At 40.1% G+C, this 18,176-nt stretch overlaps 1 protein-coding gene across 1 annotated transcript in view; it reads left to right on the top strand.

Annotated features, from left to right (window-relative positions):
- The window catches only part of LRP2 (LDL receptor related protein 2), a 156,741-nt gene that overhangs the window by 122,148 nt on the left and 16,417 nt on the right, over window positions 1–18,176 (top strand). Inside the window, exons 56-70 of the mRNA XM_087709396.1 lie at window positions 369–614; window positions 2,214–2,342; window positions 5,353–5,472; window positions 5,759–5,875; window positions 6,046–6,162; window positions 7,691–7,828; window positions 9,977–10,099; window positions 10,281–10,409; window positions 12,203–12,334; window positions 12,739–12,870; window positions 14,270–14,413; window positions 15,722–15,887; window positions 16,543–16,671; window positions 16,829–17,049; window positions 17,934–18,110. Of these exons, the coding sequence (XP_087565522.1) occupies window positions 369–614; window positions 2,214–2,342; window positions 5,353–5,472; window positions 5,759–5,875; window positions 6,046–6,162; window positions 7,691–7,828; window positions 9,977–10,099; window positions 10,281–10,409; window positions 12,203–12,334; window positions 12,739–12,870; window positions 14,270–14,413; window positions 15,722–15,887; window positions 16,543–16,671; window positions 16,829–17,049; window positions 17,934–18,110 (2,220 nt within the window). The remainder of the gene's footprint in view (window positions 1–368; window positions 615–2,213; window positions 2,343–5,352; window positions 5,473–5,758; window positions 5,876–6,045; window positions 6,163–7,690; window positions 7,829–9,976; window positions 10,100–10,280; window positions 10,410–12,202; window positions 12,335–12,738; window positions 12,871–14,269; window positions 14,414–15,721; window positions 15,888–16,542; window positions 16,672–16,828; window positions 17,050–17,933; window positions 18,111–18,176) is intronic.

The raw sequence follows: 18,176 nt of genomic DNA on the forward strand, positions 1-18,176 counted from the left end.
TTTCAGCTCTGCATCACTAAATGTCTATGGAGATTCTCAGTCATCCAGGTCACAGTTGTCCCAAAGGTGCTTTTTCAAGAGGCAACTGGACTTTCTGGTTTCTCTTTGAAGACATTTCACTTCTCATCCAAGAAGCTTCTTCATGCTGTCAAGATTTTTTGAGAGTCAAAATTCCATTGCATCTGGAAGGCACCTGGGCTGGATAAAGCAGCTCCATATCGATGTTTCTCTGTAATAAAATGTTTCCATCTGTCTGCATGTCAAGGTTTTCAGGATTATTATTATTATTATTTATTTTTGGAGGCCATCCGTCGAATGAAATTGTATTATGAATTTTCTTAGCAATGCAAAGTTCTGGTTTCTTTTAGCCAATCACCAATGCGAATCTCACCAGTGGCAGTGCGCTAACAAACGATGCATCCCGGAAGCCTGGCAGTGTGACCGAGAAGACGACTGTGGTGATAATTCAGATGAGGATAGTGCTCATTGTGCCAGCAGAACGTGTCGTCCAGGCCAGTTTGAATGTAACAATGGCCGATGCATCCCCCAGACCTGGAAATGTGATGTGGATAACGATTGTGGTGATAACTCAGATGAACCATTCCATGAATGCAGTAAGCAAAACACATCTTGAGCTACTTTATATCATCACTGTACCAATTAAGAGACACTGTTTGGCTTTACTCTTAGCGGTAACTGCCAAACAGTGTGAGAGGCAGGAGAACAAGTGCACTGGGGAATAACGCTCTGCAGTGCCTCTTTCCTATCATGCCTATTGCAGGGCATGAAATAAGAACCGACACATTGCTTCTAGTTGAAGAAAGTCCTGATTCTTTATGCATGAACATTAATTTTGACTAAACAAATACTGTATTTTTCAGAGTATAAGGCGCACCTTTTTCCCCTCAAAAAGAGACTGAAAATCTGGGTGCGTCTTATACACTGAATACAGCATTTTTTTGCCTCCTGAAACCCTGCCCTTTCACCAAAATAGCTGTGCAGAGCCTGTAGGAGGCTTTGAAATATCATTCTAATCAGATATAATATGCCATCTGTAAGGGATGTGGAAATGTAACATAAAATCCATCTGAGCAACTTTATATTAAATCAACAATGAATGTTATTGAATCCATGTATCACATCAGGAAAAGTTGAGGGATATCGCTAAACTTCAAAATTTTTAAAGAATTGAGTATACACCAAAGTTGTTGAGCCCTGAATTTGGTTCTGTTGAGCCAAATTATCTGGGCCCAGCAACTTTGATCTACAATGAATACTTATTGACAAAATCTTATGCTAATGGGAGAGAATTAGGCCGGTACAATTATAAGGTTATAAAACAATTAGGAAGAACTGGAGTTAGATATTGTCTAATTCTATCGTAAGTAAAGGGATTACTTCTAATAAGGGACAATATCAAGGAAGAGTAGAAGTTTTTAATGTTCGCCCTACTGTATTGGAGGCGAACCTATTGTACCTGTGCCAGAGGTGGCATGCAGAGCCCTGTCTGTGGACGTGTGAGCTGTTGCCTCAGCTCTGTCACACATGTGTGCGTGCCTCCCGCCGGCCAGTTGGTCTTTGAGTCTGCCATACGTGCGTGGGGGGTGGGGTGTATGTGGGGGGTGCATGTGCGGGGGTCGGGCACAAGCAGGGGGTGGGGCACAAGCAGGGGGTGGGGATGGGGTGCATGTGAGAGCATGCACATATGCAGAGGGGCTGGGGGCACATGCACATATGTGGTGGGTGGGGCACATGCGTGTGGGCCGCATGTGCATGCACAATGGGGTGCATGTGCAGGGGCTGTGTGTGCATTGCATTTGGAAGGTTCATGCATGTGCATGCATGCTTTAGGCACTTGGCACGGAAAAGGCTAGCCGTCACTGCCCTACTGGTACTATCAGATATGTTGGGCATTATCTCCCAATTATTGAGTGGAGGAAGTTACTTGATTAAGGAAGGCTATTTTATTTATTTTTCTACAGCTACATAGTATACATTTTTTAAAATAAATAAATACTGTCACTTTCATTTGTTGAGCACCTTTATGTGGAAAACACTTCATTGAATTGAAAAATGAATATATTATAGTAATTATAGTTTATTTACTATTGCATTTTTTGAAAATAACCCTGGTATGATGCCTATTATTTTCTCTAATGAAGAATTTGATCAAAAAGTCATGTCATTTTCTCTCTCTCTCTCTTCTCTCTTAGTGGGCCCTGCCTATCGATGTGATAATTATACAGAATTTAGCTGTAGGACCAATTACCGCTGCGTCCCTCTCTGGTCTGTCTGCAATGGTTTCAATGACTGCAGAGACAACAGTGATGAACAAGGCTGTGGTAGGTTTAGGAGCTTCAAAAAGGATGCCCTGTAAAACCTGAGAGCCCCATATTGGCTTCCATGCCACTTGCAAGCAATGCTTCTATGTTGGTGGCAAAATGTCACAGTAATGGTTGCTTTTCATTTGCTTAAGAACTGGAAGGTCATTAACAGCATTTGAAATTAAAGACCTTGGAGGTAAATTTATTTGCAGTAATCAAAATTGTTGATTTCTCTGATATTTGCTCTTGTGAAGGTCCAAACTATCTGAAACTGTCACCTAGTTATTACTGTCTACATTCGATTGCTGCTGTTCCCGCTCAGGGTGCTTATTTGCTGTGAATTCAAACATAGATTTATCAGCATTTTTGTTGTGGCCCACCGGCGCCCAGCAGAGCTGGCAGCAGAGTCAGACAGTGAGGAGGTTGGGGAGGGACATGGGCCAGTCCTGGGGGTTGAGGAAAGCTCAGATGAGGGCTCTTTGTCGGAGGCAGAGAGGGAGCTAGACAGCAGTGCAGCAGAGGAATAGCTGGAGCCTGTTTCCAGTGTGCACATGCACAGAGATACCAGAAGACAAGAACAAATAAGAAAACAGGATTGACTTGAGAGTAAAGAGCAAAGCCACACCGTGGAGGTGATTGGCCCCTCCCATAGAGAAGCAAAAAGAGGAGTGAACAGGGAGTGGGCTTTTGCAGGAAACTATTTGTCATTTTAACTCTGGTCATTTTAAGAGTGGAAAGTTCTGTTTGTGATTTGTCTGTGTGCCAAGTGTTGCCTTGCCCTGCATTTGGAAGCTAGTTATCTGGCAGCTTGCCAAGCAAGATAAGGTTCGTGTTGATAAATATTCCTCTGAAAGACTGTTTGCCAAGCCTTGCTGACTGTGAATGAAAGGAATTCACAGTTGCGTAAATAAAAGAGGTTTTTCTGGGACCAAGATTCTGCTTCATGCTTGTTAAGGAAGCCTAGGTGAGAACCATCTTTTCATCTGGGCATATGTTTGTGAAGTGAGAAGAATAGCCAGTTTGGTGCAGCGGTTAAGGTGCCATACTTGAAACCAGGACACTGTGAGTTCTAGTCCCATCCGAAAGCTCTTCAGCTAGCCATGTTCTCTCAGCCCAACTCACCTGACAAGGTTTTTGCTGTCAGGATAATAAGAGGAGGAAGAAATATTATTAGTATGTTCACCACCTTGAGTTTATTTATAACCAATAATAAAGGCAAGATATAAATAATTATATATGATTGTCTTTTAAAGTTTTTACCGAATATTTGACAAATCCCCAAAGGTTGTGCATAATGGTAAAGGAAGTGTGCTTGAAATAAAAAGAAAACCAAAGAGCTCCATTGCTAGGAGAAAGTGGTAAAGTGGTAATGGGTGACAGTGAGAGGGTGGCACTTCTTAATGTACGTTTTCTGTCTGCCTTCTCTCACAAAGTACATAGAGCCCTAGCTGGTGTTCATTATGCCACTGGGGAATGAGAAAAATACAACTTAGGGCAGACAAGGAGAGGGTAGGAGAGAAGATGCCTAAATTAAATGAATGCATATATCCAAGACAGCATGAATTTATATTCCAGGGTACTGAAGCAGAAATGATTGCCAAACCGTTCTCGGTAATCTTAGAGAAATCCTGAAAGTGAGGTGTTCTGACCTAGGGTTCTCCAAAAAGCACGAGGCAGAATCCTGGTCCCGACAAAACCCCATTTATTAAACGAATGTGAATTCCTCTCATTCACATTCAGCAAGGCCTGGCAAACAGTCTTTCGAAGGAATATTTATGACTACAGACCTTATCAATCTTGGAAAGCTGCCATGTAAATATTTTCCAAATGAGGTGCTGTGCGAGGAAAGACTGGGCACAGAGTCTCTGAGATTCACAGACAGATCTTCACATTCCTGAAATGAATCTAACGAATTGTTTCCTGCAAAAGCCCACTCCTCCTTCGCTCCTCTTTTATGGGAGGAGCCAATCACCTTCCATCTGTGACTTTACTTCCAAGTCTACCCTGATTTCTGAGTTGTTCTTTTCTTCTGGCAGCTCTGCGCATGAGCACACTGGGGACAGGCTGTAGCTGTTCCTCTGCCTCACTGCTGTCTAGCTCTGTAGACACCTGATCACTGCCAGGCGGCCTCGGCTCCATCTCTGCCTCCGACACAAAGCCCTCATCAGAGTCTTCCCCAGCCTCTAGGACTGGCCCATGCTCCTCCCCAACCTTCTCAATGTCCAACTCTGCTGCCAGCTTCGATAGCCGCTGGTGGGCCACAACATGAGATTCTGGAAGGCGGAAGGGAAGCAAATCTCATAATACTCTAGTTAATGAAATTGCAAAATAGGGCTGTAGAAGATGCTACCCCCGGTGTAGATGGACCCATACAATAGTTGACCAAAAGACTACTTAAAATCTCCACTTCAGCTAGGAGGGAACTATTTAATGGAGGCCACAAGCCTGGGCCAGGTGCTGTTCAACACTTCTTGTCAGTGATTTGGTCCAAGGGGCTGGGAGGGTGATGATACAAAGCTGAGAGTAAACTGGCTAACATTGAAATGAAATAAGAATTTAAAAGATACACTGTAGATAAGTGTGGGAAGTGGGCTGAAATGAACAAGAGGGGATTTAACAAATGTAATAGTAGTCTGTGCAGGAAAAAAAAGTAAGGCATGAGTATAAAATGGAGGTGTTAAATTGCCTGCCAGGCATTAAATTTCCTTTGCCTTACAGACCTGCAAAGGTTGTAAATGTGAAGATTGCTTGCAAAGTTACATTTTCATCGCCATCATAACAGCATTAACGGTTATTGAACAAGGCAGTCACTAAAAGAGGACTATCTGCATTTCTTTTCTTTTTCAAAGTATGCCCTTTGAGGAGTCACTGTACAATGAAGTCTTTTACTGTTTAATTTTCTGCTATTGCCATCCCTGTACCAACCTTATTTGCGGGTCTCTTCTTTCCCAGTTGCATTTGAGAAGGGCGTGTTAATTGTTGCTGGCAACTGATTTCTCTCTGCCTTGGGCACGTGTGTGTTCTGCAGAATCCCTGACTTGTGATCCTTTGGGAGATTTCCGCTGTGATAATCACCGGTGTATTCCACTGCGATGGAAGTGCGATGGAAACGACGACTGTGGGGATGACTCCGATGAACAAAACTGCAGTAAGTCCCCCCCACCCTTTAACAAAAACTGCAGTGTTGTTTGCTTTGTATTAAAATACTTTTTACATTTACTTGCTGGAATTTTATCTATAAGTGGTAAGTTGATGTCTTGATTGGGGGAGGTGGGTCGGAGGGAGGAATCTGTCCCTTCCAAATGGCATAATTTCTAATATTTTTAATGAAAAATTTAGCAAGTGAGCAACGTAATGGGATAAAATGTTGAGATATTCTGCTCTGAATGAATTTGCAAAAGTTCACGCCATGTTTGAATGATTCTTATTGCAAGGTCCTCGTGAATGCACAGAAAGTGAGTTTCGGTGTGAAAACCTACGCTGCATTCCTTCCCGGTGGTTGTGTGACCATGACAATGACTGTGAAGACAACTCAGATGAAGTAGACTGTGGTGCGTATCGCACTTTGAATGTGTCCTTCCTTTGATTTCATGCAAATCTCTCTCCCTCCCTCTCTCTCTTCCTCCCTCTCTCCCTCTCTCCCTCCCTCCCACCAAACCAGCCACCTCATGGCTTTTAAAGAAAAAAAAAGATTCCAGTACTTATTTGCTCTTCTTTTCAGAACTAAGGACCTGCCACCCAGGTTTTTTCCAGTGCAACAGTGGCCACTGTATTGGAGAACGATTCCGGTGTGACGGGAGTGCGGACTGCCTGGATTTCTCTGACGAAGCTTCTTGTCGTGAGTTCTCAGATTTGTGGCAGAAACCTGATGCCCATTCCTTACAATATCATGTCTTTTTCCTTTGTGAGGCGGGGGAAATAAAGGGCTACCTTTCTTTTTCTGTGACGAGATGAATGTCAAGAAATACTGAATGCAATCAGGATGAGCAGAAATGATAAAAAGAGAATTCCAGCATCAGTCTAGGACTCTTTCTCCCCCTTGTCCTCTTCAGTATAGTCTCCCAGATCCCTAAAATCGGCTCTGTATTCCTCAACTTTAAGGTTGCTGGAAACAAGAGAAATCAGATACAGGTAGTCCTTGACTCATGACCACAGTTGATACCAGAATTTCTGTTATGAAGCAAGTTGTCAAGTGAATCACAGTCAGTTTTATGACTTTTTGTTCCATGGTTGTTAAGTAAATCACTTACAATTGCTAAGTTAATAACATGGTTGTTAAGCTACTGCAACTGTCATAAATACATGCCAACTGCTTGAACTTTGATCATGTGACCATGGCAATGCTACAACGGTTGTAAGTGTGTGTACTAGTTTTAAATCAGTTTTTCTGATGCCGTTGTAACTTTGAACGGTCACTAAACAAATGGTTGTAAGTCAAGGACTACCTGTACACACTTTATTCTGCCTGATAACTTTAAAAAAATGTCCCTGTTTCTACTCCACATTATATTTTTCTACACAATCTCTACAGCAGCGGTATCCAATCTTTCTGGTTCTGCTGACTGGCAGCGGCGATGGGCAGGGAGGGGATGGTTTTGACATAAACCTTCCTATTGCTTGCACAAGTGGACCTTCGCACACTCGCCCATGGCTTCCCAACAACCTCAGATCCCAATGGGCTGTGGAATGGTATTGGCCCATGGACCAGGGTTTGGGGAACCCTACAGTACAGTATAAAGCAATGGGTTTACCCCTTATTAAAGTTATATGATGTTGCTACCATGTTTCCCCGGAAATAAGACAAGGTCTTATTTTCTTTTGACCCCCGAGTGCTTGGCCTTGTTTTTGGGGAAGTCTTATTATTTTTGAGGTGTAGGAGGCCCCTTAACCTTGGCCTGCGGTCTGCGGTTCAACTGACCAAGATAGCACTGGAAGTTCTTGCCAGCCCTAGCATAACTGGGCCTGCTGCTCTTTTTGCGGCCGCCACTAAGAGAAGGGGTGCAGTAGCTAGGGTTTGTGGGAGCAGCCTCCGCAAGTCCATTCCGTGTGGGTGGCAGGTGCATGTGGGGCATGTTCCTGCCTCCTTCCTCCCAGGAAATGGCGGGGACTGGCTGTGCATGTGTTTAAATATTTTAGAGGAGGGCTTATTTTCTGGGGAGGGCTTATTTTAACGCATGCACTCAAAACCCCGATTGGGTTTATTGTCCAGGGAAGTCTTATTTTCAGGGAAACAGGGTATTACTAAAATCCTCTAAAAGCAGGACCTAAGGGATATCTTAGCAATGGGGGAAACATCAATTTATTAAGAAATCGCTTGCATAGTATTATAAGGGCCATGATACTAAAACTGAATGTCTTTTTATCAGCCACTCGCTATCCAAATGGTTCTTACTGTCCCCCTTCAATGTTTGAGTGCAAGAACCACGTCTGTATTCATCCCTATTGGAAATGTGATGGTGATGACGACTGTGGAGACGGGACAGACGAGGAACTTCAGTTCTGCTGTAAGCTGAAGCTTTGTTGTTGTTGTTTTTAAAGCCCACTCTTAGGTCCATCTATCTTTGGGCCATCCCTCTCGGAAATGCCAGAAAATTGGAAATGAAAAAATTGATTTTATATTTAAATGATAGATTGGCAACCACATACTTGTCTTCCCGTATCCTAACCTCCTCTTGGATTCAAGATCAGCTTTTTCTATAACACAGAGAGGGTGCTTTTTGAGAACACTCAGGTGCTTAGATCTGGTTGATTTGGGGGGGGCATATGCATTTTTATAGATAAGGGAGCAGTGGTGGGTTTAAAAAATTGTTGGAACCTACTCTGTGGGTGTGGCCTCCTTTGTGAGAGTGGCTTGCCACCCATGTGACTGGATGGGAGTGGCTTGCTGCCCATGTGACCTGATGGGAGTGGCTTGCTGCCCATGTGACTGGATATGAAATTATGAATTAGTACTTAGGTCGGTCCAAGTAGCTATTCAGAAATTAGTGGTTAGAAGCAATCGTAAAGCAAGATATGGAATTAAAACCAGAAATATTTTTGTTGGCTATAGGGAGTATAATATATATTTAATTTTACACATGTTAGCAGCTGCTGGAATTGTGTTTGCACAACAGTGGAAAAACAGAGATATGTATAAATAAATTGACAATTAAAATCAAGAAGGCTTTGAATAATTTTTCACATGGGATTGGTTTTAGCAATTGCCAACTAATGGAAACAGAAATTAGAAATCCAAAAGTATGAAAGAAAACACCAATTATGTAAGCAAAGGTCCCTAAAATGTATAAGGAAATATTACTAGATCATTATTAATGTGTAGATAACTGCGGGACATTACACACCCACCAGTGGTGGGTTTCAAAAAATTTTGGAACCTCTTCTGTAGGTGTGGCCTGCTTTCCGGGTCCACTGGTGGAACCTCTTCTAACTGGTTTGGTAGATTTGACGAACCGGTTCTACCGAATAGGTGCGAACTGGTAGGAACCTACCTCTGTAAGGGAATTGATGTATAATGCAGCAAATGAAAAATACAGAGATTACTAAGCATATAGAGATTCCTGAGCCTGAGGGAGGGAGTTAGAAAATTAATCAGGGAGTTGGAAGTTTTTCATGTCAACCTGAAAAGAAACTCAAAAAGCTTCCTCAGATCTAGAAGCAGTGGGTGGAAACTAATCAAGGAGAGAAGCAACCTAGAACTAAGAGCAAATTTCCTGACAGAACAATTAATCAGTGGAACAACTTGCCTCCAGAAGTTGTAAAAAAAACCTGGAAGTTTTAAAGAAGATGTTGGATAACCATTTGTCTGAAGTGGTGTAGGGTTTCCTGCCAAAGCAGGGGGTTGGACTTCCAAGGTTCTTTCCAACTCTATTATTCTATTCTATTCTACTCGTGATAAACTCAGAGATCAATGTAGGAATGATTATAAATCCAACTTTTTTTCAGATAAAATAATTCTATAAATAAATAAGAAGCTATCTGACAACAGGATAGCTCTCCCAAAGCAGAACAGAGCATAAATGAATTTGCAATGGATGAAAGCTAGTAGAAGAAAGATTGACTTCAATAGCACCAGCACTTAGACTTATATACTGCTTCACAGTGCTTTTACAGCCCCCTCTAAGCGGTTTACAGAATCAGCCTATTGCCCCCAACAATCTGGGTCCTCATTTTTACCGATCTCGGAAGGATGGAAGGCTGAGTCAATCTTGAGCCTGGTGAGATTCGAACTGCCAAATTGCAGGCAGCCAACAGAAGTAGCCTGCAGTACTGCATTCTAACCACTGCGCCATCGCAGTGCAGCTTCAAAGCTTCCTTCCAGGATCAGAGTGGAGCTGCTGTTGTGGGATTGGGAAAGAAATTCAGAAACCAGGTTCTGCAGGCTTTTCCTACCTTTTATTAACTAGAATTAATATTGGCCATATGTTAACCGTATATAATAGGATGGCATAACTCTGGTGAGATAGGATTAGTGAGTCTCTGACTGTATACTTGTTCCTGATTATGAGTAAGTTAAGCTACATGCTTTCACTAGTCCATCTCTTTAAATGTATGAATTCTGCTAGTAGTTTAGCACTACCGTCCAACGTTCAGGAAGTGTTTGAAACAATGACCCATAAACAATATTTAAAATCTCGTGACCTCTCCGATTTCAGTGGATGTTGCCTGTGAGTCCCCCTACCGCTTTCGTTGTGAGAATAATCGCTGCATCTACAGCCATGAGTTGTGTAACCAGGAGGATGACTGCGGAGATGGAAGCGATGAGAAAGAAGAGCACTGTAGGTTTATCCATTTATCTGAACTCCAGGAATAAATAGATTAATTTGCTGTTTGTTGTCTTAGGTTTTGGGTGCTCGTACCTATGTTTAGCCTCTAACTTTGTCCGTATACTTTGCAGAATAATAATTTACCAATGTGATTGCAAAGTTATGCAAACTGTGCATGTCATTTTTTATGCAGGCAAAGAGCCTACTCCTCAGCCTTGCACTCCTGAAGAATTTAAGTGTGGTAATGGAAACTGTATCCCGCTGCATTATGTCTGTGATAATTATGACGACTGTGGAAACCATTTTGATGAGCTTGGCTGCAGTGAGTATTGTTATGGTCACATTGAAAAAAAAAATTCTTGCAGGATTTCTCAGATGGGGTGAAGTGGAAACTTCATGTTTCAGGGTGATTGAAAATTGTGGGGAAATCCACTTAAGTAAAACAATCCCCGAAAGAGAAAATGCCCTTCATGTGATCTGTCACACTGAACTCTGATGTCTCACTCCCTTTTTTAACTGCCTCCATTTCATTTACTTTGGTAACACCATTCCAGCAGTTGAAACTTGAACGCAGTTTTTTAAAATCTCTGTGATACAACTTAAAGCAGCATTCAGTAACCTGATGCTCCCCAAATGTCTTAGATTTGTTGTTGCCATTGTTGTTAGTTGCGAAGTCATTTCTGACCCATTGCAACCCCATGAACAATGTTCCTCCAGGCCTTCCTGTCCTCTGCCATCCCCAGGAGTCTATTTAAGCTCACGCCTACTGCTTCAGTGACTCCATCCAGCCACCTCATTCTCTGTCGTCCCCTTTTTCTTTTGCCCCTCAATCTTTCCCAGCATTAGGCTCTTCTCCAATGAGTTCTTCCTTCTCATTAGGTAGCCAAAGTATTTGAGTTTCATCTTTAGGATCTGGGCTTCTAAAGAGCAGTCAGGGTTGATCTCCTCTAGGACTGACAGGTTTGATCGCCTTGCAGTCCAAGGGACTCACAGGAATCCAGCACCATAGTTCAAAGGCCTCAGTTTCTTAGATTACATATCCCATAATCCTTTGGCCATGCCATTTGGGGATTTATGGATGCTGAAAACCAAAACATCGAGGCGGAACTGAATTATGCCTCAAATTATAGTGAACTATGCTCGCTCTGCGTTAACCCTTTTATCCTTCCAGCTTATTTATTCAAAGTAAAGTAGGAAGGAAACGAATGTTTACTCTGCCAGTGATTTTAAATAAAGTGTTTCTTTTAATCAATATAACTGAGTGGGGAACAGCTAAGATATAGCCATAGCTGTGTATATGTAAATTAAGAAAAAAAGTCATCTCCCCAACAGAAACAATAAAAGAGTGCTCTATATCAAACGTTTTTCTCCCATTGACATTAATAGAGTGAACACCAAATTATTTTTTAAGAGCCTGAGGTGTTTAAGGCATAATAATAAAGCCAGGAGTTGGTCTTATATTAGTGGGATATTTGATAGCAGTTTTATGGATTTGACATCTTTGCAATCTGCTGTGAGTGTTGGAGTTGTTGGTCTTCTATAATCATGGTAAATAAAAACAGAAGAAAGAAGAAGAGGAAAAAATACATTGTTGGAAAAAAAGAGGAGCCAAAAGTGATAGGATTTTACAGTCTGCTCCTCATCAACACCAGTTAAAATGTCTCCATTAATTGTTTTGGTGATGACAATTTAACCAAAGTTCATTAAAATGCCATTTGAATCTTCCACTTCCTTTCAGCCCCATCAGTATAGAGCAGCCTGGTACTATGCATGAGTTAACTCCAAAATGGATCAGATCCTCACTGTTTGGAAAAGGATTCACTGTTAATCAATGGACACCTTCTTTGTAAAGCATAATTATGACTGGTTCTTAAAATACCCATAATTGTTTTCTGCCCCCAAAGTGCAACAATCACCCACAAAACTGTTACCTTAGTAATAATAGTATTTTCAATCAAACTTGCTTTGTGATTTTTTAAAATGTTATTTCAAAGGTTATTTTCTTTAAGAATGGAAGAGGATAAAGGGAAATTGAGTGAAAATGCTATGAATTGTAATTCCTTTATCCTTACTGATCAAAACCTATGACTACCTCTCCAACTCTTTTTCTTTAAGATCCCGGAACAGGCAGAACATGTGCTGAAAATATCTGTGAAGACAATTGTACCGATCTAATTGAAGGAGGCTTTATATGTACCTGCAGGCCTGGATACCATCCCAGTGACCTGGACAGAAATACCTGTGATGGTAGTTTTCATCTATACTTTGTTTTCTACCTTGGAAATACTTAGCAACCTCAAAATTACAATATTTTGTGCTTTTCCCCTCAAACTTATTTTATTCAGTTCTGTTTTTCTTTTTATACTGCCAAATCATAGAAAATTTTAGATCGCTGTTGGAAGTTGTTGCTCTGTTGTTCTTCTTAAAAACACATACACAAATTGAGATGATTAATTGAAGGGCATGTGGGGGAAGAGATTCTGCTGGAAGGATGCCGTCAGTGCAAAACTAATATCATTTGTCTGGCTTAAACTTAAAATGAAATCAAAGTGAGCAAAACATCGCAACCGTCAGAGTAGAAAATAGCATCTCAACCAAGGCATTATTTTCTGTTCTAAACAAAAACGAACTCTATTTATCATTGATTTCAGATGTCAATGAATGTGAAGTCTTCGGCTCTTGTCCACAGCTTTGTAAGAATTCCAAAGGAAGTTATGAATGCTTTTGTGCTGAAGGATTTCGATCTGTTGGGGATCAACAGGGAACTCAATGTGCAGCCAACGGTAAGGCAACCAGGATTCCCCTGGATTTTTTTGGGGGGGGGGGGGTTACAGCCAGCACATCTTACAGGAAGGATACAGATTACAGAGCTGACCAGAGAGATAAGATAACCAGAGGTGTAAATCTAATTGGCTGGAGAGACCTTCTCCAGTCCCACTCAACCCAAGGCCAGGGGTCTCCATCCAAACTGTTATTTCCATTGAGGTGCTAAAGCACAAGGTATAGTGCATTCCAGGCATTGACAACTCTGTTGCTGAAGTCGTATTTTCTGCAATCGAGTTTGAAGTGGTTTACGTTAAGTTTGTATCTATTATGAGCTTGTGTATTTTGCGGTTGAAGCTGAAGTAGACATTGACAGGTAGGACATTGTAGCAGATAATTTTGTGTACTATGCTCAGATTGGACTGAAGGCAGTGTAGTTCCAAGTTGTCTAAGCCAAAAATTTCAAGCCTGGTGGTATGAGGTATTCTGTTGTGAGCAGAGAGTGGAGTAGTATATTGGGCATTCATATATCCCTTCATTGAAAGGGAGAGATGTTCTGGTGAGAATATACAGTATCACAACAAAGGTCTTAGTCAACAATCAAGATGGGAAAATATCAAAGAGCTTCCAACAGGACTCTTAACTACAGAGAGAGAAAGAAGGATGTTACTCTCTGTAATCAAAGCACTGTAATAGAGAATCAGATGACCGTTGCTTATGAAAGCTGATGCCCTAATAAAACATATTTATTGTGAAAGCACTACAAGTTTCTGTGTTTAATTTATTATGTAAACTAACACAGTTCTTATCTTCTTATCCCAGCCATCTCTATTTAAAATAGGAATTCCTGGAAATTATTTTAGTCCAAGGTCAGGCTTCAAGTCTCCATTATAAATACTGGAACATGTTATATCCCTGTTTCTCGAACACTTATTCTCCTTACTGAGTGATAAGGGGATGTTAAAAGGGAGGTCAATTTTAAAGTTGTTTGTTAGGTGGCATAGGAATGGCCTGTTCAGAGAGACAAAGTGAAACACTTCACTTCATTTCAATTAAAACCTTCCAGAGGTTGTTAAATTGCAACTGTCACCATCTTTCCCTATCAGCCAGGCTAGCTGGGACACATTCAAGGTGTCAATCAACATCTGGCATGCCATTGATTTGACAGCCCTGATTATAAAAATGTATGTACTAACAAGCTTATCTACGGATAACAAGAAGGCTACAACGTGGTAAACATTTGAAGACTAGAATGAGTATTACCAAAAAGAGCTTCTGAGTTTTATAGCTAATTGTGCTACATCTTTATAACCAAAGTGTTTTATAGAAAGTGAATTTCAATCAGATGCTTTAAAAATCCCCTTTGTGTTTGAATTGCTGAGTTCCACCAACATAATGTTTTCTTTTTTTCTTTTTTAGGTAACCCACCAATCTTACTTCTGCCGGATAATGTCCGTATTCGGAGATACAACATGTCATCTGAGCAATATTCAGACTATATTGAAAATGAGGAACACATTCAAGCAGTAGACTACCATTGGGATCCTGAAGGAATTGGCCTAAGTATGTTTTAGTTTTTGGTTATTAGAACAACATAGCCACAGGGTGTGTGTGTCTGTGTCTGTCTGTGTGTGTATGTGTGAGAGAGAAAGAGAGAGACAGAGAAAGAGAGAGAAAGAGAGAGACAGAGAAGCAGAGAAATAACTTCTTCAGAATTTGTTTTTCATGGAATCATTAAGTTATGGGCATGTAATATTTTAAGTTCATTATCTATTAAATAGACATGATTGTAGCTTGTAAGAACTTTGTGAGGTGTAATATTATGAATCACTTTGCAAATTAGACTTAAATATCTATTTTTATGCCACCCATCTCCCATCTGTCTATTATCTGTCTATTATCTATCTATCTATCTATCTATCTATCTATCTATCTATCTATCTATCTATCTATCTATCATCTATCTATCATCTAAACTTACTCTAAACTATATAGTAAACTTGCTGCAGGAAGCAGAGAAGAATCTTGTTGTCAGCTTCTACCATTTCTGGTTCAGCAATATACTGTATAATACCCGAAGAAACCATTTAGTAGGGAGCAATGAGATCTCTTTCTTTCTCTTACAAATGTCAATTAGGGAACCATGATTTTAGCATTGGATACAGTCATGGCTGTTTAGTTTAGATTTTGCTAAAGCAGCATTAGGATAAAATATCAAAAAGTGGACTTGTGGTCATCTAGTAAGCTGACTTCCAGAAGACCAATTACCAATTAAGAATGAGTGTATTAAAAATTAGGAAGCCTGACAGCCTGGTTACCCATTTATAAATGGAGGTTTTCCAGGTTGTTAAATTTTTTACAAGTTGAAATACTTCTTGTGGTTCCAAGATAGCACACCTCTTTGAAGCAGTTCCAAGAGTTTCTGCATATGGACACTAAATTTCTTAGCTTCAGCAATGCTGATCTTTGGTTCATATGGTTTTAAACCATGACGTGCCCTACTGTACCCAACAGAAATGGGTGAATGATATACATATCCATTGCTACAATTTAAGCCTGAAAATATTTTGTGAATAGTCAGCAGGTTGGAGGCTTAACAAAAGGCATTGAGTTGGGTCAATTCTTCTTAGCTTGATGGAATTGATGAACTGTTTCAAAATAATGTTAAACCAGGATTATTAAACTGTAATCCATTGAACAGATCATGCCATATCAAAATTAAACCAATCTATGCATTTGCAAATTGTGTGAACTGACTTACTGCATGCTTCTATCAATCCCGTATTTGAAATGTTAGAAACAATTTGAAATTGTTGTACTAAGCAATGTTTTTTCCAGTGAAAATATAAAGAGAGGTCTGAACTCTTCTAGGTGTTGTATACTACAGCATTCTTGGACGTGGATCACAATTTGGTTCCATCAAACGTGCATATATCCCCACATTTGAAAGCAGTGAAAACAATCCTGTGAAAGAAGTTGACCTGAACCTTAGATACTTGGTCAGTCCTGTTGGTTTAGCAGTGGATTGGGTTGGCAAGTAAGTGCAAAGTTAGATAAAAGTGCTTCAGAAATACACACACACACACACACACACACACAAACACACACACACACACACACACACACACACACACGGCTTGGTTCAAAATTACCGAGTTATTTTTTTCCTGGGCAAAATACTTCTTGAATGCCAATTGGTATAATTTCTTGGGTCATAGAAACTTTTGTGGGTCTTTATTTGTTATTTTCATTGTTAAAGTTATTAATTACTATTATTGCCTCTGAAAGCTGTCATGGGCAAGCTTGTGATGTTATGATATAACAGGATCAGTATCTTACTCTCTGGCCATTTTTCATCCTTGGTGGACACTTGAAGTGTTCATATTTAAAGGGCCTATTAAACTTAGTAGTTTAATAGATGAGCACACTTTTCCTTTTATTTTCAATAAACAATTCCCAAGAAATTGTGCTGGCATAATTTGGTGAAATTTTAGCACTGTAGTTTTGGAACTTCACAGCAAGGGAATCTTGTTGAATAGAGTCTGATTTGAAAACTGCCTGATTCAGGCCAACTAAGTTAAATATAAGGAAGATGAAACAATGTTAAATACTGTATAAGGAAGATTAACAAACAAATATTTATGTTAATGTTAAACATGACCCCAAAGTTATGCATTTTGTTTATTAATTAGGCACATTTATTGGACTGATTCTGGGACAAATAGAATAGAAGTGGCAAAACTTGATGGGAGATATCGGAAATGGTTAATCTCTTCTCTCCTGGATCAGCCAGCAGCCATAGCAGTCAACCCTAAGCTTGGGTGAGTATTTTCAAGCCAGAATAATTGTAACAATAAGCAATATGGAATACTGCATTTCTTACCATTTTTTTGGTCAACATTTCTTTTTCTTTGTTCTGTTCTAGATGGCTTTGAAATGTGTGGGAAATAATTAATAGTTGCTTGTTTGGCTTTTTAGGTTAATGTATTGGACTGATTGGGGAAGGCAACCAAAAATCGAAAGTGCCTGGATGGATGGACAGCAGAGGAATACACTGGTTTCTGAAGACCTTGGCTGGCCAACTGGCCTTTCTATTGACTATCTGAACAGTGACAGGATCTACTGGAGTGATGAGAAGGAAAATCTAATTGAATCTATGAAGTTTGATGGAACAGATAGAAAGGTTGTTTTACATGGAGGTATGTGGCATCCAGCTGAATTTAACTGACTGCAAAAAAGCTGAGCAAATCAGACTTAGTTAATGTGATGGTATGTGAGAATGACCTTGGGAGACAGGAAGATGAGCTGCAGAGTAAACATTGGTTTAAAAAAAAGAGGCAGCCTAGCACTAGGGAAATGGTGAACATCTCAGAAGGGACCCTCCCTTGTTTCTTGGATTGTAAAGGCAAGCAGGGACAGATGTACTTTCAGATTTCCAAGATGCTGTTAAGATAACATTAAATAAAGTTAAAGGTACTATTTCTGGGTGTATTTCTTGTCAAGCTAACAGGTAGTCATCAGTTGGGAAACAACCAAGTAATTAGGATTTTAAACTACGGTATGTTAGGAAATTTTAAAAAAAGAACTGACACAGACATATTTTGGAAGCTACATGAACGTATTCATGAAACCACCAAAAATTGAATTCAAATCCATTCAAATTTATTAAAATTATCATGGATTGAACTGATTTTTCAAAATATTTTCTAAGACATCTGGAGACTGTTTAAGGGAAATTTTTAAAGTGACTAATGGCAGAAGCAGACAACGTTCTAACGATTAATAGAATCGTTCATTAATTTCACATAGCAAAGTCAGCATGAGTAGTATATTATCTCCATTAACTCCATCTTAAGCAGAGATGGTTTAAGAAGAAAACTCTAACATGTATTTAAACAAGCTTTTAGGTCTCTTGAGAAGAAAAGATTTGAGATACTTCGATTTCCAGAATCTGTTAATATCCACTAATGCAAATGCACAGAGAAATGCTAAAAGAACAATGCCATTGTTTCTGCAATAATACCTAGAATAACAGTGTTGCTGGTCTTTGCTGTTAACTTCTCTCTTTTACTTAACCCCAAAGTCAGCAACCCGTTTAGCCTTGATGTGTTCGAAGGCCATCTGTATTGGACATCGAAAGAAAGAGGAGAAGTCTGGAAAAAAGACAAGTTTGGAAATGGAGAAAAAGTCAAACTGTTGACCATAAACCCATGGCTCACTCAAGTCCGGATCTATCACCAACACAGATGCAACCAGTCAGGTAATGACCTCTCATTGATGTATGAATTGTTGTTATACCCAAATAAATATGATATACACTTGAAGA

Source organism: Thamnophis sirtalis, unplaced genomic scaffold (assembly GCF_051295495.1).
Source record: "Thamnophis sirtalis isolate CommonGarterSnake01/CBP01778 unplaced genomic scaffold, rThaSir2_p1.2 scaffold_1, whole genome shotgun sequence".
Taxonomy (NCBI): Eukaryota; Metazoa; Chordata; class Lepidosauria; order Squamata; family Natricidae; genus Thamnophis; species Thamnophis sirtalis.